Source organism: Cryptomeria japonica, chromosome 1 (genome assembly GCF_030272615.1).
Source record: "Cryptomeria japonica chromosome 1, Sugi_1.0, whole genome shotgun sequence".
Lineage (NCBI taxonomy): Eukaryota > Viridiplantae > Streptophyta > Pinopsida > Cupressales > Cupressaceae > Cryptomeria > Cryptomeria japonica.
In genome coordinates, this window is record NC_081405.1 from 337,725,742 (window position 1) to 337,749,742 (window position 24,001).

A 24,001-nucleotide genomic window follows, 5' to 3' on the forward strand; every position below is an offset into this window, starting at 1 on the left:
GATAAATAGAGGTAGGTAGTGAAGTAGGGAGAAGTTTATAATTAGAGATAGAAGGGGAGAGAGGGGAGGAGAGAAGGAGAGAAGGAGAGCTATGCAGAAAAATAGAGGGAGTGAGAGGGAGGTATATATAGAGAGAGTGAAGGGTGAGAGAGAGAGGTAGAAAGATACCTGTGTAGATCTTGGGGTGGAGAGGAGAGAGAGATATAAAGAGGTAGAGAGAGGGGAGAGAGGGAGAGTGTTAGGAAGAGAGATATGTATAAATCTCGAGGGAGACAAAGAGAGTGGGATAAAGAGAAATAGAGAGGGAAGGAGGGAGGGAGGGAATGAGAGAGAGCGAGAGAGAGAGAGGGATATTTATGTAGATAAATATATGTGGGGAAGGAGGGATGCAGGGGTATGTAGAGAGAGGGAGAGGGGAGATAGAGGTAAGTCTAGAGGGAAAGGTTGAGAGAGATAAATAGAGAGGGGAAATGGGAGGGTGGGATAAAGAAAAAGGGGGAGAGAGAGAGAGAGAGAGAGAGAGAGAGAGAGAGAGAGAGAGAGAGAGAGAGAGAGAGAGAGAGAGAGAGAGTGATATAGAGAGAGGTAGAGAGGGAGAAGGAGAGAGATTGGAAAATAGATAGGTCTAGAGATTGGGAGAGACAAAGAGTGTGAGATAGAGAGATATGAAGGGAATGATGATAGGAGTCTACTGATTACTGGAATTTGACCTAGTCTAAAAAATGAAAAGATCTCCTAAAATCTAGAATCTACATTATGACTACTAGAGATGTGAAACCATTCTCAAAGATTGATATGTGTTGCTTCTGGATTTGATTGTGTGTGTGTGTTTTTCATCAACATTTCGGATCACACTCCATGATCCCTCATCAAGATGAGAAAGAAATATTTTTTCTCCTTATGATCTCTTTCTCATCCTGATGATGGATCACGAAGTGTGACCCAAAACATTGACAAAAAAACACACAAAATTGAATCCATAAGCAGTGTATATCAATCTCATGGATTGTGGAAATCTACTAGCATTCATTCCCAAACACCTTGCTAATATATTCATAAAATATAACTTAAAGTATAAGAAAGATAAACGACAAAAAAATATATAACTTACAAGAAAGATAAAAGACAAAGAAAATATAACTTCTTCTCGACTTCTTTGCAGTCCTTACAGATGTGACCTGAATTGCCACAATTTCATCAAATAACTTTGGTCTTTCCAAGAGATTTTGATCTCCCTCTATATTTGGACTTATCGTGCTTCTCATTCTTCTTGCCTTTTTCCTTAGGTCTTCCACAAATAATTAAGGATTCCTTCGAACCATTGGATACCTTCCTCTACATCTCTTCACCAAGTAGGGCACCCACCACATGTTCAGACTTCAAAACAACTGAAAAACTACCGATGGTCATAACAAGAGAATCCCATGCATCAGGAAAAAAAACAAAGCAAGATCTGGAATTTCTCCTCTTCATCCATCTTAACACCAACAGATATCAATTGAGCCACTAACATATTAAATGCTTCTAGGTGGTCTGTAACTCGTCCACCCTCTTCCATTCTCAAGGAATACAATTTCGTCCTCAATAAAATATGATTCATTAAAGATTTCTCTTGATACATTTCACCAAGATTAGTCCATAGCTTCTTTACAGTGTTCTCTTCGTGGACATTGATGAGAATAGAGTCTGCCAAGCACAATTTGATTAGACCCTTGTATTTTCGATCCATAATATCATAATGAGAAACCACAATATGATATATAGGTTTTGAGATATTTGTGTCAACAACATCACATAGATCTCGATTTATTAGCAGATCTTCCATCTTTAGCTTCCACATCTCAAAACTACTTCTAAAAAATTTCTCCACCTCTATTCTCCCTGATGAACTTGTCATTTAAAAATTCCTGCAACAAGATCAAAAGTATCTTCTGCACAAGCTCCCACTCAAATCTGGATTAGTTCAAAAAACCCAACAACCCAAAATTGAAACCAAAGGTGATCAAGTTTGATACCACTTGTAAGGAAGTTAAGTAGAAGAAAAACTTCATACACTAACCTTGAGAGGAGGGTAATGCAAAAGTTTTACAGATCATTACAACAGTTACATAAACTTAACAGAAATAAACATAATATCATGCATGCCACAACCCAACAACGCAATGATTTACATGGGGAAAACCCTTTTAGGAGAAAAACCCCACAATCCAAAAGCAGCCCAGTATATTATTCAACAATCAATAATAAATTACAATATACTTGCAGAGAAAACTCTTCATAGGAGTACCACTAATCAGATATTCAGAGGTAACTCAATAGCCATAAGACTTTTACACACAACCTCTATCTCACGCACCTCATATATATAGGAGATACAATACAAGAAACCGTCAAACAATATTACAAAACCATGAGCTAAAACCACCCAATAAAGTAGAGCCAACCTTATCTCCATTCTAGATGCCCTAGGACGTGTCAAAACACACATCAACACATGTTCCTCCCTTTTATAGCTCATTTATGTGTCCAATGTAATTTATATTCCTATTTTAGGAGTCCAAACTTTCAGAGACCATAACTTGTGAACTGTGTGTCCAATTGATGAACCATTTGAAGCACTTGAAATCTTGTGAAGTGATCTATCACCTCATAACCTACTATGCTAGTTATGACAACTTTTCAGGGCATTTTTGAGTATCTAAATTCCTCAAAATTAAATTTAAACCTTTCATCGCACCCTTTAAAAACAAAAAAACTTTAATATCTTCAAAACTAATTGTGATCTTATGACAAGAATATACTGGCAAGCTTATCTATCCAATCCAAAGCTTTGGGGAGAATTTCACACCATTTCATGCTCAAATAAAAAATTACTATAAATAGTAACCTCATGTAAATGCAAAGTTGAGACACCATTTTCCCAATAACTACTATATAATATTAATGCCTATCTTTATTAGTTTATTTATTTTATTAAAAAATAATCAAACACATGAAACCATAAATACAAAAAATATCAAATACATGGAATAGATTTTATATCACATCATTTCTAGCATTATTTACACATATAAACGCAAAGACATGAGCTAAGAAAATATGACCATAATAAAAACTAAATTTCATTTCAATCTTACAATATTTGACTTCATACAAAGACAATACACAACTTCCAAAGAGCTACCATATATACTATGAAATTTCTCACCATGAAATATCATGTGTCTTTGTAATAACACATGATCAAGGTAACACTACATGTATTATGTGCTACATGCATCTAAACTTAACAAAACACAAATATATAACATATTGGAAAATTTCAAAATGCATAGATCATACACAAAATTAGTAGTATACAAAAGTAAATAATCAAGTATTCATAAATCAAATACACAAGTCACATGCATATCAAGTGAAAACACATAAGTTGATAAAATAGTCACACCATACATTACAAGATCACAACAAAAATGACACTCACATAAGTTAACACAAACAAATACTATATAAACATGAAACACACACTTGGTCCCAATAATACTATAAAACCAAGTATGACTGTTTGAAATAAGATATTACTTGTTTAACTATAGATAGTAACCATGGAGAACCCTACCTGAAAGTAAAAACATGAATGAAAACATAAAGAGTCACACAATCTAATTTAGAGATATCATATGTCTAGTGGTGCAACATATCATAACATAAACTACTTATGGACCCTCTCAATAAAGAATTAGAGAATCTAGTAATGTTGTGCCTATTACGAGATGATACATATAGAATCTTATCCAAGCATTTAATGGGGGAGGATGTCTCAAAGTATTGGGATTGAAGTAGAAAAAAAAAAGAAATTAATAATCTTAACTCATAGGATAAATCAAATGTGAAGAATATTAGTGTTCTAACTCCAATAAACTACTACTCATATGGCCACCACCCTACTCTCTCAAACAAATGCACTAATTTAAAATACACATTACATTCTTTCAAATGGTTCAAACCATGAGATAAATTCATTTTGCAGTGAACCCTAACCTCATGAGTAGAAAAATGATAAAATGTATTTAACATATAATTATAACAAATCATGGTATAATCGATATCACAAATAAATTGAATTATCCATGACATAATAGATGCCACTAAATAAATAGACTCATCTTCCTAAGGAGATAATACAACAGATTTACATGAATATATATATAAATAAAATAAATAATCATATAAAATAATATCTGAAACTAAGTTAGAGACTCAAACAAAACAATAATATAATTTAAAAAATTGTAAACATGACACTATAAACATCATTACCAAATCCACTAAATGATCCTCGAACACAAACTAGTAAACATAGATTTATTAGAACTAAAAAATTCATCTCAAAAACACTTTTCCTAATCACCCATTAAACTCCCCTTTAACTTGCTAGTGTTAATAGAATCACTAAAAATACTTAATTCTCATAATATCAACATAGATAGATAATCATATGTAATAATCCAAAAAATAGGTATTGCTTATTGTTAGAGTAATATTTTATTAGCTAATAATTATTTATTTAATTATTAGTCTATTATACTCTATGCTTAAGCTAAACTTAGGAATCTTATAATTCTTTAGGGTTTTCACCTTTAGGGTTTCAAGTATCCTCTTATAAGGATTCTCTCTTTGAATTTTTAATAACAACTATAATTATTGAATTGCATTCTCGTTGCACAATCAATATGACTCCTCTTTTTTGGATCTCTGAATTCTGGCCTCCATATCTTTTTTGCTTCTCTCCTTCTGTGATAGGTTTGCAAGCAGGTGATCTTTAGGAGTTGTAGAGTTGATTTTTCCTCAATTCCAATACTTATTTATTGTGAAGAATGAACTAAATTATTTTTCCACCTTCCATTAAATTCTCATATGATCCTAGTTCATAAAACAAAATTTACTAAAACATATCATATTGATTTTTCTTATGATAATTTTGTCAATATTAAGAAAAATACTCCTTTTTTAATCGTATAAAATAAATCATATAAGATAGAATTAAAAAAATTTGTTCAAGGGGTTGAGCTCAATTGGTTAAAGTATTGAGTTCTCATTGTGGAGATCCAAGTTTAGATCCCAAAGGGACATGTTCTAATGTGGAATTCTAAGGTTGCGACTCTTAGTCTTCCATAGTTGACTTCTAGTGTAGAGGTGGATTTTTCTTATGATAATTTTGTCAGTATTAAGAAAAATACTCCTTTTTTTATCATATAAAATAAATCATATAAGATAGAATTAACAAAATTTGTTCAAGGGGTTGAGCTCAATTGGTTAAATCATCGAGTTCTCATTGTGGAGATCCAAGTTCAAATCCCAAAGGGACATGTTCTAATGTGGAATTCTAAGGTTGTGACTCTTAGTCTTCCATAGTTGACTTCTAGTGTAGAGGTGGTTTCTAATAATTGGATTCTATGTTGTGACTCTTGTTCTTCCATAAATGGATTCTAGTATGGTTGCTCAAAATCAGCAAAAATATTTATAAATGATTAACAATATAAAAAAAATTTAACAAAATTAAAGAAAACATGTATTCCTTAGTTTGAAACCACATATCCAAAAATAAATAGGATTCATATCACTATTTAAGAGATATATTAAAAATAAGCTAGGTTGCTACTTTTAGTAGAACTTGTTCACAATCTAAAATTATCAATATCTAGCTCAAGATGAATTAGTTATTTAAACCCAACAATCAATTATTATATATAGTCTTAAATATTTCATGGACTCACTCTTACCAATTTAAAATATTTAATATACATGATTCAAAAAAACATCTTCCTTTGATTTTTCTAGTATATTTCTTCCTACATAAGAAACTATGTTTTTCAACCCTTCCAATTATATAAACAAACTTTTAAAATTATTAAATATATTTTAAATTATCAACACAATTTAATTTACGAAACCTTTATCTAACTTGGGTTGAAAACCTAAAGCAATAGTTCTAAATATTTTTCATAGTTTTCTTACTAAATAAGCAATAAAACTATCACCCTTTTAACAAACAAATTCTATCCTTTATTAATATTAAAAAAATATCTTCTACGCATTTCATGAAAAGAATCTTACTCAACATTGTAGTTGTTTAGAAATCATATGTAAATGAACCAAAATAATTCTAATTTACAACCATTCTTCAATTGTTTGCAAAAGATATTAGATATTTTATTTGGCCCTAGAGCTTTATAACTTTAGAAATGTGAAATTTCATAGAGTGTGCTTGTTGTTATTAGATAAATAAGAACAATAGAATGCTATAAAATAATATTAATAATATTATTATTCAAATTCAATAATACAACATTTAACAAATGCGGTTGAACTTGAACCAAGAAATCCAACTAATTAGAAGCCATTTCAACATAAATAATGCTTGTTTATAGAATGCAAACCTCCTCCCATGGGATGCTATTAGGAACCTTAATGCAATATAAATAATAATATGAAAATACACAAACATCCAACAAAAGGAGTTAAAACATATTTATTATTAAAATTTTCATATACTAGTGAATATTCATAGTATACAACTTTGTTCTAGTTTTATAAATAAAAATTAGAAACCCTAACTCTATAATTTGTCCGTGACATGATAAACTACACAAAACATATTAGTAGGAAATATGAACTCTCCATTCTATGTAAATTTCTAGCAATTATTATAAATAGATGCTTGTGTTGGTCTATACAAACTTCCAAACCCTCAAAGAAATATCAATAAGATTTTAAAAAAATTCATAGAAAAAATAAGCTATCCAATGCATCTTGTTGTTGCAAACCCCACAATTTAGATGGTACATGTTGAAAATTTCTACAATTAAAATACAAATAGATGTTTTAGACATCCTTATTCATCTACATCAACAATAAAAAGGTTGATCTTAAAAACAATTTTTTTTTGCAAATTTACCTATAAAATCACTTGACTATGCTATATTTAACAACAATTGAAATACTTGGATATAATTACCAATACCATGAAACTAACATGTTTCTTTTTACTGACCTACAAAAATAAACCCATGTACACAATGTATAGAGTAGTATTTCATCCAACTTTATCACCAATAAAAACCTTGAAGTCACAAACATTAGCAACATTTTAATTTGCATATAATTTTTTTAATTAAAATTAACAATTTTTCCTTTAGTGATTACAAAATAGATCTATAACTCATATAAAAATATATAAAAAAAATTATAACTAGTTATTTTTACAATTTTTTCTTAAGATCTCTATTTCACATACCTACAAACATAGATGGATTTAAAGGGAAAATAATTGTAGTCTTCTTGAAAAGCCATAGTCATACATGAACTACATTATTTAAATTTTATAAATATTAACATAGAAAAAAGTATAACATGATCTTTGCTCATTAATTGATTTTTGAATAATATTGTGAACCTCTTTGTAAACAATCTAATATGTTTTCCATATAGACATATCTATATATACAACCTTTCATGCACATTAATCTCTATATTAAAAACATTAAAATAACATCTAAATTATATATTTATAAAACTAAATATATTTTTTATATATAAATTAGACATACACTGATACCCACACTATGAAAGGAAAGGTTAAAATACATTTATTCTATATTTTACTATCCCAACCTCCAGAACCTTACTTAAAAATTCTTCATAAATGAAATTGGGATTACTGGCTTTCATTTTATTCCATAATTCCCCACCTTCTTTGAACAAATGATCCACTTCAGTTGCTCCAAAGCTGCAAGCTTTCAAACTTTTTAGGAGCTCCAATCCAACTGGAACTCTGTTTAGACTGGCACAGAAACGTACATGTAGTCTCTGAAGGCGTGGCATTGCTCCTTCTTCTTTTTCTGACAACTCTTCTAACTGGTCAAACATTGAAATATGAAAAAAACACAGCTGGGGGAATCCCCCGGGCTTCCAGAACCCTCCTGGCAATGCCTTGCAATTTTTATTTTGCAGCAATTCCAAACTTCTTAAGTTGGGCATCATTTGTAGTGCTGGATATTCAGCAGAATGGATTTCAAATAAACACAATTTCATCATATTTGAGAAGACATATATCCAATTTGGCATTGCAAAGTTACGTAAGTAAATGAATTCAAGATCCTTCATAGCTATCATCTTCTCTGATAGAGGTGGAGGATTATCACATTCAACATTGTTCTCTATTGTTAGGATACGCATCTTCACCAAGTTGGCAAGGATCCCATCATCTAAAATTTTCAATTCAGCCTCATGATCAATATCTATTCTCACTTCACGGAGGTTGACCAAATTGCCAAAATGTTCTAGCTTTAAGAATTCATTGTCTTCAGCTGATAGTTTGTAGATATTTGGTCCCAATTCATATGTCCTCAGTACCCATAAAGATACAAGTTTTGATATTTCCTTGGGCATGAATCCCCTGAAACCTCCTATATCCAGATGTTCCAGATGTTCTAGACAATTCAGTTCACCACTCCAATTAGGCAACCTTTCTAGACCAGAGCAGTTGGAAAGGTCAAGAAAGCGAAGACTCTTATTACTTCTTACACATTTTGGGACTTTAGTAATGTTTGTCTCACTTAAATTTAAAAATCTAAGGAGCTTCAAATTTTCAACACAAGCAGGCAATGATGAGATGCTAGTACGACTCAAGTCAAGAATGCGCAGTACTCTAGCACCTCTAAGCAGGGTTGCTGGAATATTTTGAATGCTTTTATTTTGAGAGAAAGAAGAAGTGCGAAGACGTGATGCAGAATATGCCCTGTTACTTGCCATTACGTGTACATCACCGTTGCCTATGCTATTTTTGACCATTAAAACCCTAGTTGTACCTTTCTTGAAGGCTTCCTCTACACTAAATGCACATTTACTTTCTTTTGATATAGTAATGGCCAAATCAAGAACTAAATCATGCAATTTGTACATAGTATCTAGCTTATGACGATGAAATCCAGTGCCATAATAGCATGCTGCACTCTCGAGCAAACATAGATTGTAAAGATGACTTATATATTTCCATCCAATTTCTAGCTGGTCCTCTCCCTGAGGAATATATCCTTCTGCTACCCACAGGTTTATGAGATATTGGGATTCTATTAACTCATCCTCAGGGCAAAACAAGGCTTAAGATGAGCAGGGAGAGAATCATAACTCAACTGAAGAATCTGCATAATTGGGTCGTTGGTAGAAGATGCCTCTTTTATATGCTGCAATTTGGATTGCCATTTGCTTGACAATCTCTTGTACTTCAGAGATGCTGCCACCATTTTAACAGCCAAGGGCAATCTCCCACATTCCCTTTCAATTTCACGAGCAATCCCTTCAAATGGCTTTGGCGGTTGATTTCGTGGGTAGTCAGGGAATGCAAAAGCACAAAAGAGCTCCCAGCTCTCTTCTTCTGACAAAAGTTGCATGTCATAAACACGGGCATCCATGTCGCCACACACATTTCTGCTTCTTGTTGTGACTACAATTTTGCAGTGGGTGTCATTCCCCCTTGGAAGGCCAAGTGCATATATCAAGTCATCCTCCCCTGTTGCCCTCCACACATCATCCAGCACAACAAGACACCTTTTGCTTGCTAAACTGTCATGAATCAACTTTGCTGCTTGCACCTCACTCACTTTTCCATCAACCACCTTGTTCAAATTTTTTATTTCAGAGGCCAAATCAGCTTGCAACTTTCTAAGGGAATAAGCCTGAGAAACAGAGAGCCAGATCGACTTCTCAAACTTATTCTTTATTCTGTTGAAAACATTTTGCATTAGAAATGTCTTCCCAGCGCCGCCCATTCCAACGACGGCAATGAGAGGAGAGGCAGGGTCATCTATTAGGTGGAGGAGTTGTCCAACCTTAGACTCAATACCCACTGGTCGTGAGCCGCTCTCTATTAGGCTTGATCCCCTCAAATTCACATTCCCAGATGTACTTGTGGAGGGTTGCTCTGGATGAATGAGATCCATAACAAGCTTCAGCTCCGCTCCCTTTTCCATAATGGATTTCATCCTATCTTTCACGTCCTTAATCCGACGTGCCATTTTATAGCGAAACACTAACTGACAAGAACTAAAAGTACGGACACAAGAGAATTGGGAGCATTTATGACTAGTACCTCTAGTAGATTGAACAGCACATTCATCCAGTATGTCCTCTGCATCCCAAGCAACCTCTGTGATATCCAGCAGCCAGCTTTTCACGGACTCATTGTGGGCACTCTGTGCATCTGCATCTCTGAGGTAGCCTATTATGCTTCTGAGCTTCTCCCTCAGCCATTCAAAGTCCTCTCTGAAGTTGAGGACAAGTGAAACCTCTTTAGTCATCTCATCTATTATCATCCCTCCAATGTTTCCAACTACAACATTAACCAAAACCAGATGCCATATTTTATAAAATCCTTTTTAACAATAACTAAGAAATTGAAGTACTCTTGAACGCCAGATAAAATCAGAAACGCTCTCAAATACAATTACAGCCTATACAAATATAACTAAAAACCCACTCAAATACTATTATGAACAACTGAGAAACTGCAGCTTAGTACTCAATTATTAAACAACTTAAACCGATTGAACTGCAGTGGATGAAAGTAGAGGAGGGCAAAATGCAAGTTTATAAGAGTGCGGACAGAACTTGTTGGGAAGGATTCCCAGACTACCGAGTGCCCAAGTTATTCTAATCGCTTTTACTTTAATTATTCTTTTTTTTTTTTTGACCGTTGCATTTTCCAAAGTTATTTACTTTAATTAAAGTATTAAAGAATAGTTCTGGCTTAAGAATTATTTACCAGCTTCAGTTTTACAGAACATCGGTAGGGACATCACATTCGATTTGTCTGATTGCCGAGTTAGCTTTAGCTTTAAGGAATGGATGGCACAGAATTTAATTTTGTTCTTTAATACTTTTCTTCTTAATACAAACTTTAACACTGTTTCTTCCGGGGAAATGTACTTTAAATTCTTTTGCTTTCACTTCTCCCTCAACTTCACCATATTCTTTTATTTTTTTAATTGTATTATGTTGAGCTAAACTTAAATTGTTGCAATTCACAGTAACTTGTGCCTTACAATTTGCGTCAATTTTTTAATATGTTTGTAATATTTTATATTATTTTGATTTTTTTATTATTAAATATATTTTAGATTAATTATTATTTTTAATATTAAATATTTTAAATTACAAAAATATTTATAATAATGGAAAATGTTTTGAGGGAATGGATTCATAATTGAATAAATTTCATTAGTTGTCATAGTATTTGTTAATCTAATGTCTAATAATTTTAATATTAGAATACTATTAGTGGTGATTTTAAAGTTGTTAGTGTTGATCACGAGTCCTCACAATTTAATGAGATGTATTTCTTATATCTAAAAAGAAACACAAAATGTGATGCCATATTGATGCACCACTAAAACTTGAATTAATGCGTATGAATATAATTTAATATACGACTACCGTATAGCCTTTTGAGGGATCTTTTTTGGATACCTCAACAAAAAACATGTCATTGTGGCATCATATTTAATGCTATGGACTTGCATCCTTAGTTATAAGAAAAGGTCTTGCCAAGTAACCCACTATTAAATAAAAATAGGGAGTGATTTAAAGATGTCATGTATAACAAAGTTAGGTTGCTCAATTACCAGATCATCTCTCCTAATGATTATAGTTTAGGTTCGTTTCGATAAGATTATTATTAGTGTAATGATTAACATGTAAGTGGTGTATTATAAGGAAAAAGTTTGAAAATAATACGAACTTAAGTTAATTCTAATTATCTACATACATTTTTAAGGACTAGATCAAAATCTCAAGTCAATCTTTTTTTGTCAATTTACTAACTACAAAAAAAATAATGACACTTCATTATTTTCAAAATTCAAATCTTAAATTCGGGTCATCAATGACTCCCTCCAACTAATCATTAAATGTTCTCTTGAGTACAAAATTCATTGAATTGCATGTTATAGTGGTGTACTTAAGGAGAAACTCTAATTCATTTCAAACCATTCAAACATCAACCTAAGAGCTAATACCATCATTGCATTATTACACAAGAAGAACATGATAAACTATCAACCTTACATCATTAGCATACATCAATGTCCTAGACAATACTTTATATTTGTTCGTTGTGCTCGATCTTTTTTATCTATTTGTTGAATCAATAACAAAGCTTGACCATAAGAAAACATTTTTTGTCTAATGAATTCCAAACATCGTTAATTTAAAGTCAGAAGAAAAATTTAAATATATAGACCCAAAGATTAAATCGAATATTTGAATTGATTTTGAAACAATATACTAATTCATAATTTTGGTCACATTAGTGAATTGGTATCAGATATTCAACAAGTTTGTAGACCAAGTTTTGAGTAAAATATTTATAGAGTGCCAAGTGGGAAGGCATATTACGTTTAATGAAGGGTATAGTCACACTTATGGACTGAAAGAAACGTATCATTTAACACTATTCATAAATTCTTACGGCCGTAGATGTTGCCTTTCTTATATGCGAATCATGTCAATTATCATTCTTGATAAGCTGGTGCATGTCTGATTTCTTTTTTATCTATGTTTGGTCTGAAGTCACTTTAGTTTGTTCCCTATCTTTATTCTTATTTTTCTATTGATGAAGATTGCATTACTGTCATTTTATGTCAATATTATCATTTAGTAATTTTCTCTTTTTTTTTTCTTTCTTTTTAGGTCTATGTTTGATTTGAAGTCATCTTATCTTATCTTATTTTTTATTTTTATTTTTATTTTTTTAATGGTTAAAATTGTATGATTGTTTTTTAAGTCGGTATTAATATTTAGCGATTTTTTTATTTTCACCTTTAATCTATGCTTGATATGAAGTCACTTTCGCAATTATTCCTTTGGGGTACAAGCATATTGTGACCATTTGTTCCTTATTTTTATTTTTTATTTTTTTAATGGTAAAAACTGCATAATTATGCTTTTTGGGGGGATGTGTTAAGTTTATTTTTATTATACTATTTTTATATAATAAGTGTTGGTGTAAATATTTATTCATTTTGGATATTATTACACCTTACTTAAGTTTACTTAGGAAATGCATTTCATAGTAGTTTGGGTATGAGACACTTGGGTGTTTGTGCCACATTGGGATAGTGTGTGTAGGAGAATTTCCACCTTTTATGGTGTTGATCTTGTTGTTACACTCCACATTCAGTGGGTGATCCACCTCATGTGGACTATTATATTATTTCTCCTACCTACCCACACCTATTTTCTACCTACCCTTGTTTCTTATTGAGTCACATGTCATGTTTGTGTGCTCACATATCCATAAGCCTTGCCTATATAAGGAGGCTCATATTCATTGTATGTAACGAATGATTGATGATCCAGTTGATCAGTATTTTCTCTTGATAGAATACAGTTTATTTCTATCATCTATTTTGTTCTCTCTTATTTGTGTTTTCCATTGCCTCTTGATCTTGGCAAAATCTCACGATAAGACATACAATTTACTTAACATCTACTACAAACACAATCAATCAAGTATTTTTCCTCTAGCTTAGAAGTACTGACACACTTGTCCATTCACCCTAGTGGTGTCAACTCAATGTCACTGCTTATATGCCTACACACAAAAGTGGTAAGCTCTCAAGGCTAGGGTCATCGCTAGACCAAGTCCTACACATTGAGAGTTCATTCGTGATGACTCTTTCTGCGTATCTCCTTTGGGAAATTAGAGGCTTCGTAGTTCATGCACCAATAATAGAGGAAGTTCATTCTCTCATCTTTTATGAGATCTCTTGTCTCATATTTAATTCTTCAAGTGTAATATATTAACTTAGTGCATTATAGTTAAATAATAACTATTGCCATCAAGTGTCGGTTTCAAACCAAACATTACTTATTAGTGGTATACAAACATACAAATAAAATATGGCATCACACGCCAAGGTAGGCGCCACAAGGACGTCGCCGCCACAATGGTGAGCCCCCCAAGACACCACGAATTGAGACACTACCACTGAGGCCAAATTTTGAGATTGATTACAATGGACAAAAATCGTGTGCCTTAACTCCCCAATTGCCACGATTTTTTATAAAGGTGATGAAATACTACCAAGTTGATTTTATTTTTTATTTTTTATTTTTGATAGGGTAAGATAGATTTGATTAAGTATCAAATTAATAAAATTAGATATGCCTAATTAATGAAAATGATGATCAGATTCGATTATCTCGATTGATGTGTTAGATAATATAGGATTGATAATGACCTCATGATAGATGAGAGTCATTGATAGGGGCTCAACAAGATTTGATAGAAATCTCACACGAGCAAGGTAGACTGATAGATTGATTTGATTGATAGATAGATGAATCGAGATACTGATATGATGATGTGATTTTATTGTAGGAGTACTTTAGTGTTCTCCAGTCTCGGGAGCGCTTCCCGAAGATGTGGACGTTGATACCCCACCTTAGCCAGGAAGAGAAAGACCACATCAATAGGTGTGGCTTATCTTCTCTTCTTAATATGCCCCGACACTTGATTAACTAGGGTCTTCTGACAGCATTGGATGAGCATTGGCATAGTGAGCACAACACCTTCCACCTACCGACTGGTGAGATGACTATTACACTAGAGGATGTATATCAGATATTGTGCATCCCAGTGATGGGAGAGTTGGTATATTATGATCTCAGCGAGTAGGGTGGTACAGATGCACTTCATAGAGTTTTTGACGATGATGAGGTTGGTGGATATGACACTGCATGGTAGGAGATGTTTGATCTAGGTTATGCCATATTACCTATTGTGCTTGTTGGATTCGTCGGGGGTTTCCTTTGTCCTAATCATAGGTCAAAGGGATTATCCATTGGATGGGGTCGTCTCCTTGAGTAATTGGTTACACGGGGGACTCAATTTGCATGGGGATCTTGCATGTTGGCCCACCTATATTATGATTTGTACCAAGTAGCGTATCAGAGGTTAGGCACATTATTAGCAGGGGTGACAATTCTCCATATATGGGCCTGGGAGCATCTACCCATCACACGACCATTGGCAGACAGAGAGAGACCTATAGGTAGGCCTTATGCTTATGGATATCTAGGTATTATTGTCCAGCAAAAGCTAGGAAAAGTGGAATATTGGCGACGAGCACTAGATGAAATGGACACAGTGATATGGAGACCCTATAGAGACTGTGAGGTCTGGCCAGAGGATGTAGTTGCGATGCCTTATGCATTCTTGACTCGGTACCTAATTAGATCTACACCCTATGTTATTGAGTGATTCATTTGCACAAGGGTGCTGAGACAATATGGCAGGATACAAGGGATTCCATAGGGTACAACTTACTATGTGTGCAAGAGACTTGATGTGTCTAATTGGGGGTCTACTATTTCATATGAGAAGCCGTGCACAGAGTACCTATCATTGGGGCCATAGGATTGGGGCTATTTTCTAGGTATCATAGATAGCGGGATGACTGGCGAGTATGCTGCATATTTTACTGCACATAGGTTTCCTAGATTGATTTGTCCTGATGAGCCAGAGCTAGCATTCGATGAGGACGATGAGAGGCCATGATGTAGAGCTCCTACACGGCCAATGGATGGTGGGGGGAGAGGAGGTGGGGGTGGAGATGATGGACAAGATGGAGGGGATGGAAGAGGTGGATACGGAGGAGATGTAGGAGATTATGGTGGTGGAGGCGAAGATGGAGGAGATGATGATGGGGGAGATGGCTGAGTAGTACTAGTTGTATTGACAGATGTAGACATTTAAATTAATTATTTTTAATTAATTTAACTCTCCCACACAATTAATTTATTTAATTGTGTTAATCCTTATTCTTCTCAATATTAATTAAATTTAATCTAATTAATATTGTCACTATAATCCAATGATTGATTTATTTAATAAATCAATTTCCCTTTATTCTTCTAAGGCATCAAAAATTAATTCTTCCTAAATCCCCCTTTAATTAATTAATCTTTTTGATTCCTACAAATCACATTTTTCTAATCTATCATTAGTCTAATTAATTATTCTAGAAACCCTCTTAATCCCACTTACCATTATTTCCTAATTTTGAATTGCCTCCACTCATTATCTCTCCTAGTCAAATCCTCCTACAAATCCCACTTTCTCTAATCCCACCTTATCCCTCTTCTAATCTTTCTTCTAATGGGTTGCTAGTGGCTAATCCCCATGATTAGCCACAAAGTCAACTCCTTATCCCCTCACTCAACCACTTTCCTTAAATTTTCTTCTCATATCTCTCTATGCATCCTCACATCCAGCTACCTTCCTTAAATACTCTTTTCCTAGGTTAAATCCCTCTAGGTATCCCTTCACCCAAGGAATTTTTAATCCCTTTTTATTCCTCCAATCCCTATGCTCCCTTTTTGAGAATTTTTAAATTCTCCTTCTCATCATCCAAAGAATATTTTTATTCCTTTTGTCTTCCCTAGGTGCATTGGGAAGCCTTCTCAATAAACCTTGAGGAGTTTGGAGACAAGAAATGTCTTTATGACATATCTCTTAGACTCCACACTTGTCTTGTCAACCTCTCTTGATCCATGTGTGGACTCACATGCAATCTTGGCCTTCCATCTTGGATCAATCCTAGCTCTCTATTTATTCTCCCCTTCTTCTATAAATTGGGGACTCTACTCCTTCATTTGACATCTCCAAGCTTTGTAATTTCATGTTTCCCTTTTGAGTCCAAGAAATCATCCAAGCACCCAAACTATAGCCAAATCCACACTCATCCATCACTTAGCAATTTAATTTGCACATCCATTTCATCCTTAATCCATCCATTTTATCATCCTCTCAATCATCTTGTGCACATTTGGAGAGCCAACCACACGTAATCAAGGGGCAAATCCAATCAGGTTGGAGAAGGGGTACTACTTCAACCTCATTACGCTCAATCTGAGGAACAAGTGAAGGTTTGTGACTGTATAATGATGTTTGTTGTGTTTATTTAAATATTTTATGCAAATTTCTATTCAAACTAACCATATACCCTCACCACATCTTTCCCTTGGTTCATTTTGGCACTTCCGGTGGGACCCACGTCCCTAATTTAACGTGTTTTTTGTGAAGCTTTTGTGGGTTTTTAGTCATAGGTATTGGATTAGCGTGAGCGACTGCACTTTGATGCGAGCAATATAGATTTGACACAAGTGATACAGGCTCTAGTGCATGCGCAAGCGCTTTAGCGCAATCGATTTAAATTTAAAATTTCATAACCCACCTTTTTGTAGGTTTGTCGATCAACATGAGCGCAGCGGTAACAATGCGTTCGACTTTAATTTTCCTCCATCCACCTTCTTATTCTTGTTTTTATACATTTTTCTTTATGTTCTTTAATTAGTTACTAACATCACACAAAAAATACTTTAAAAAATAAAAAAAAATAAGTTCATTTGTTTTATCTAGTGTTTTATTTTTACAAACGCCACATTAGCGCGAGCGCTCTATGAATAGAGCAAGTGCTTTGAAAACATCCCCCGTATTTTTGAAAATTTTAATTTTCAAAAAAAAATTTAACTGCTAGCCCTTTTCTTTCTTTGGCGCGAGCACACACGCTTCGGTGCAACCGACATCAGAGCAGCGCAACTGCTCCAAGTATAATCTGTGTTTTTCTAGAATTTTTCGCATTTTTAAGTGTTTTCTATTTTTTGGCTTTCAAACCTCACTATAGAACGTATGCAAGCATTTCAATGCTTTCACAGGCACTTCAGGGCGATCATCTGCAGAATACCGCGAGCACTATTTCTACTGAATTTTGTGTATTGATCAGATTTTTGAGTTTTGTAGGTTTTATCGAAGCAGTCCAAGACATAATTTGAGACTTCTAACCTGGTTTCTTGCAGGACGTTGTGTAGAAGACCAAATTTTCACTAGATTAGTCTTGTGTGTGCTTTTCTAGATAGCTAACACTTGGGTTTTTGGGCTTAAAATTAACCACTTGCTTCCGTGTCTTATTTTTATTTTTGCTTGCATGCTTTTTAACCCTTAGCGGGCCTGCCCTCTCGATTTGTCTGGCACACTATCATAGGCATTGGTGAGAGGGGAATGACCCAAGTGAGTACGACTAAAACCCAAGCATTCCAACTCACTATAATAAATAGGCCTCTTGGGATGAAAATCTCGGATTACGGAGCTATATGAGAGTTGACTCTCATATCGAGCATTTTGTAGGGCCTTTAGGTCTCAATCATTCTTGCGTGACTACATCTTTCTTGGTACTTTGTTGGGCTATAGGCCTTAATCACGCTTGCACGACTGCAAAGGGTAGTCTTTGAATGGAAACCCTTACTAAGAACCCTAGGAATAGAAACTATCGGGTTCACCTCCGAAAGGTGGATAATGTTTGTGCAAGGGAGATAATAACTCCCCCAAGAGACTTGTCATCTCGTGCCCCCATTAGCGTCAGGAGTCGGCTAATACGATGTTGAGAATCCATTTCTTGAGACTCAATGGTCGTATTCTGATTAGCTATTGGGTGTGTACTTGAGTCAACAAGAAAATGTTTTCCTCCTCAACCAACTCCCTAGGATATCATGTTGTTTTTAATGTCTCTATTTGAGTCAATGGCTAATGTGTTTTCTATGTCTTCTTGCCAAGAGTAGAATTGGTATATCCAAGTCAACATCCTAGTCATCATAGTCCAAGTCTAAGTCATCTTTTGTCACATTATAATTTAAGTCAAGCCTAGTCCAAGTCATAGTCCCTAGTCATCCTTACGTCATGTCCTAGTCATACCCTAGTCATGTCCAAATTGTCATTCTAGTCATGTCCTAGTTTTGTCCTAGTCATATCCTAGTCCAAATTTTGAATCAAACTTGGTCAAGTCCAAGTCACATTCAAGTCCAAATTTTTCCAATAAGTCAAAACTATGTCGAAACTCCACTTGCCAAATGTTTCATAAGCCTAAGTTGTACAAACATCCTAAGAAGTCAATCCATCGTCCAATCAAGAAGAAGAATCTCACACAAGCACAACTCATTAGACGTTGAAAGTTTTGGTATACCAACCGCAAACTCTTGCTTAAACATAGGACCTTTTTGCATCGATATCATTCTTATATTTATGGTCATGGAAATGAGTTTGATGCTAGCGATGAACTAAGAGTCTCTGCTTTACACCAAGGATCCGTCTTGTCTATCAATACCAACTATCATCAAAATCGGGGTGGTCACATACCTTCATACAATTTGCCATCCAAGCCTATCACTTATTGAGTCATTTCCATATCAAGGATAATCTTGTCATCAAGTTCTTCTAGTCATCACTATCACCCTTCTTTGATCTTTCATCACCAACCTTTTCTGAGGACTTAACACATCAATCAATCTTTAATCAATTATCTTTGATCAAATCAATCCTTAATCAATCATCATTAATCAATCATCCTTCAATCAAATCAACATCACGCTAGGGTTTTATACCTTGTGAAGTTCTATTTAAACCTCATCCTCAATCAATTAATCATTTGGCCTTTGTTCTTGGGAAAGAATCTCCCCCAAGTACCTTTGCCTCATCTTTTGAGTCGATCAAGACTCTTATCCTATGTCTTTATTTTGTTTGGGATCATTAGTCAATCCTTAGTAGAAAAGAGACTGAGATCATTATTATAAGGTCTAAATTTTACCCAACTTGGTTGTTGGCTTGCTTGTGGTTTCATCAACATCTCGCACCTAAAATCCTCATCCAAGGACTAAGGTGCAATCTTAATCAACTCTCCTCCTAATCCAAGGACCCCATCAATCAATCTATCCAATTTCATCAAATCCAAATCATATCAAAATCCAAAGTCCTAGCTAAGTCCTTTCATCAAAACTTTTCTTCCAATAAATTCTCCTAAGGTTATTCTTGAATGGTCACAACTCGATCCCAAAAGAAGAAGATGGTTGAACAACAATATGGAATATCAGACATTCATGTCCTATATCAAGACCCTACACAATATCCTACACAAAGTAAGCAACCTGACATCCAATATCCCACACCACAAGGGGATCCTAACATGGTTGATCAAGATGATCTCTCCCTGAAAGTGCGAACATTCCTAGAATATTCTTACAATCAAGAAATGATGGATAAATTCATCCAACATAATCCTAGTGGTCTTCTAAAGACTCTTATTGAAAATGAAGCTCGCTTTCCCCCTGATTTCGATAGATCCATTCTTGATCAACAACCACAAGGATACTTTTCTCCTACTCACATCGTTGCGCCTGTCATTCAACCCCAATCAATCCCCCCCCATCATCCCATCTCAATCAATAGCACCCACGCTATTTGTTTATGTGGTTTCCATCCCACCTTATTCCTTTTTGACATCCATACCAATATCCAATTTGATCACGTCCATTCTCCAACATGCTTATGTCTCATCTTCTTCTACCCAACCACATGTCTCTATTCCACAATCTTCTATTCCTCTCAATAGTGCTGCTAACTTCATCCATGATTCACTTCCTCCCATCACTGCAATTCGCAGGTCACAACCAATTGTCACTCAAGTCCCCGTTACATTGGTCATCACATAAAACATTCCCACTTCTTCATCATATCAATACATTAGTGGTGGTGGTATACCTTCCATGACTCATCTGATACTAGGGACAAACACAATCCATCATGTCCAAAATCCACAACAGGATATCATCAAGGAAATCCAGGACATGAAAAACATCATCAAAAACATGAAGGAAGGGATTAACAAGAGAAAACCTTATTTGTTTGAGGAATTTTGTCCTTGTCCTTGTCCTTATGATCCATCGATATCAATCACACCTTACCCACCAGGGTTTGAGATGCCTAAGTTCACAAAATATGAGGGCCAAGGGGACCCCCGAGACCATGTCCATGAGTTTCATATCTTATGCCAAGAAGTCTCCTATAATGATGTATATCTTTGTAGGCTCTTCCCTAAGAGTCTCACAAGAGATTCTCTTGCATGGTTCTCTTCCTTGCCTTGAGGTTCTATCACCTCCTTCCTGGACTTAGCAGAAAATTTTATGGCCCACTACACTTATAACATTGTCAATGGTGCTCGAACTATCAAAACCCTTGACATCTCAGTGCATAAAGTCTTTCCAAAAGTTAATTGACAAGGGCCTATCCCTTGAGTGTGCCTTGTTAGAGGAAGGCACCCTAAAGCATTATCAAAAATCAAGTCAAAATTCCTCCTCTTATCACAATGACAAACCAAAATTTTGGTCTAAGAACAAGAACGTAGTCAATGATGGTGTTACTGATGCAAAACGGGTTCAAACTGTGGCGGATCCTCCAAAGACCACCACTGCTAATCACCAATTCAATACTCATCGGGACAATCAAAATCAATCTCAAAGGCCTCCCAACAATGTTTCTATTCAAGGGAAACCACCCCGATCTAACAATCAGGCTCCAAGAGAGTATACTCCCCTCGCTGAGCCCATTGAGGTTGTGTTCCAAAATCTTTTCCAAGCGAGTGTGGTCGTTTTTCTGATAACTCACCCGTTTGATCCAAATCAACCTAAACCTAGGTGGTATAATGAGAATGAGTATTGTGACTATCATCGTATCAATGGGAATGACACACAAAAGTATATGAAACTGAAAAACTACATACAAGATCTTATTGATAAGGGTGATATCGAGGTAGCAACAACGAAACCTGGTAACAATAATGACAAAATCAAGATGTACTAGGAACCATTTCTGAAGCATGATTAAGGCAAGGGCTCATCATCTAATGTCGTGAACTATGATTATACCAATCATATAATGGGCTTTGACTTTTTGGTAGGTCGCATTGAGCCTGTAGATAACAACATCAATGTCATCACTGTCCAAGGAGCTAATCATCCCCCTTCCCAAAGCAAACCTAGGATCACTGTTCAAAGTTATCCCACCCCTCCTCAACTGGAAAGCAAACCTAACCCTACTAAGATAGTCATTCAAGGTGCCACACCCTCCGCTTCCCACTCTCAGAATGACTTCAATGTAACTACCCGTCGTGGGAGAGTAACTGTCCAAGGAGCACCTCCTCCATCGAAACCTCCTTCCATGTCATCCACCCATCGATATGATCTCCTTGACCATCTTGGGAAGACCCCCGCACAAATCTCCATCCTAGAGCTCCTCAAGACCTTCCCTATCCACAAGGAGATTTTGGAACAAGCCCTCCTCGAGTCACGTGTCCCCGACAATATTAATGCTGCCCAATTCCAAGCTCTAATTGGAAATCTTACTGCCTAGCAACACCTTGTTTTTACCTCCAATGACACTCCTACAGATGAGGATCATAATAAACCATTGCACATTGAAGCCCTTATCTAGAGACACAAGGTTAAATGCATCTTGATAGATGGTGGATCTGGACTCAATCTCTGTACATATAAGTTAATAAATCAATTGGGGCTTTCTGAGGACCTCATTGATACGTCAAGAAGAATCACAATAAAAGCCTATGATGATGCAGAAAGGGTTTCCAAGGGAATGATTACTTTTCCTCTTCAAGTGGGCCCTATTACAATTGAGACCCCTTGCCAAGTTTTGGATCTTGATCTCCCCTATAACATCCTCCTCGCACACTTGTGGATTCATTCCCTTCAATTCGTTCCTTCCACTTACCATCAATGCATCAAATTTCCATTCAATGGTAGAGAGATCACTATCAAAGGTGATCCACAACCCTTTCAGTATTATACGCTCCTAGAGGGGAAACATCCATATCATTGCCCGTTAAACAGACTTGCTCCAACTCCCCCATCTGATGCATCTAAATTTGCCTCCACCTCATCTCAAAAGCCCAAAGTCAAGATCCTAGATAATGGTTGTGGAGAATACAAACTTGAGGATGTCTTATTAATAGGCAATCTCCTCTTGTCTCCTAAGTCATTTGGTAAGCCCAAAGAAATTAAAAAAGATCAGAAACCTGTTATACAATGTAAGCACACTACGTTCAAACAATGCGGTCCACTTGATGAGGAGAGTCTTGAGACAGATGTTTCTTCATGGTTGTACTGGGAAGAAGATGAAGATCCAACAAAAATATCCAAGAAGATGTATCCAAAAGCATTAGCCATAGTGGAGAAGATGGGTTATAAAGGACATGACCTGGGGCCAGAAGAGAAAGGAATCAAAGCACCGATAAATCCCATCTCATACAAATATAACAGGGGATTGGGTTATACTCTAGTACCTAAGATCACTATCACTGGTGCCCCTTCAAGTCCTTCTTTGGATGTCAAAGACGTTGATGAAGAGGAATTCCATGAAATGCCTTTTGAATACGAAGATGACATCTTCTTTGACACCCACGTCAACACCATCACCCTCATAACCCCTTCCACCTCACATGAACTACAACTTATTCACCCCGAGCTTATAGACTGTGACCAACGAGACAAAACCGCTTTAGACATTTGTGCTGATGACAATGCTCTCATGTCTCTTTTAACTATGCACAATTTAGAAGACTGCAACAGAGTTCATGGGATTCAATTACATGAAAAAGGATACTTTTGTAGTCAGGTCAATACACTTAGTCGCAAAAAAGATAATAAAAAGAAAAATCATGATTCCCTAGGTGAAAACCTCTCTGATGCACCTTTGGATGAGGAAAAAGTAAAAACAAAGGGTGTATCTGAAAGTGAAAACCTGGATTAGGCACTTGAGGGTGAGGGAATTGACCTCCCTACCATTGTTCCTCCTCAGCAGGAAAGGTCAATCTTACTAATAGAGGAGACACACACCATCAATGTGGGCATCAAAGACACTCCAAAGAATGTGCTCATTGCCAAGTCCTTGATGGATCAAGAGAGATGAGACTTTATCAATTTTATCACAGAAGCAAAGATCAATTTTGCCTAGTCATATGCTGACATACCAGGCCTAGATCCTAACTTGGTAGTTCATAATCTTGTTGTTCATCCAAATACAAAACTAGTAAAGCAGAAG

The 24,001-nt window shown here is 35.3% G+C and overlaps 2 protein-coding genes across 2 annotated transcripts in view; both read right to left on the reverse strand.

The window, feature by feature from the left end:
- Window positions 1-7,638: 7,638 nt before the first annotated feature.
- Window positions 7,639-8,964, reverse strand: LOC131043608 (inactive disease susceptibility protein LOV1). The gene has a single exon (XM_057976838.2). The coding sequence runs from the start codon at window positions 8,962-8,964 to the stop codon at window positions 7,639-7,641; it is 1,326 nt and encodes a 441-aa protein (XP_057832821.2).
- A 170-nt stretch (window positions 8,965-9,134) lies between these two features.
- Window positions 9,135-24,001, reverse strand: part of LOC131043619 (disease resistance RPP13-like protein 4) — a 30,259-nt gene continuing 15,392 nt past the window's right edge. Inside the window, exon 2 of the mRNA XM_059209962.1 lies at window positions 9,135-10,390. Within this exon, the coding sequence (XP_059065945.1) occupies window positions 9,135-10,390 (1,256 nt within the window). The remainder of the gene's footprint in view (window positions 10,391-24,001) is intronic.

What these genes read in the sequence shown, in the direction of transcription:
- LOC131043608 (XM_057976838.2), bottom strand. Translation starts at nt 8,964, where the DNA reads ATGTACAAATTGCATGATTTAGTTCTTGATTTGGCCATTACTATATCA.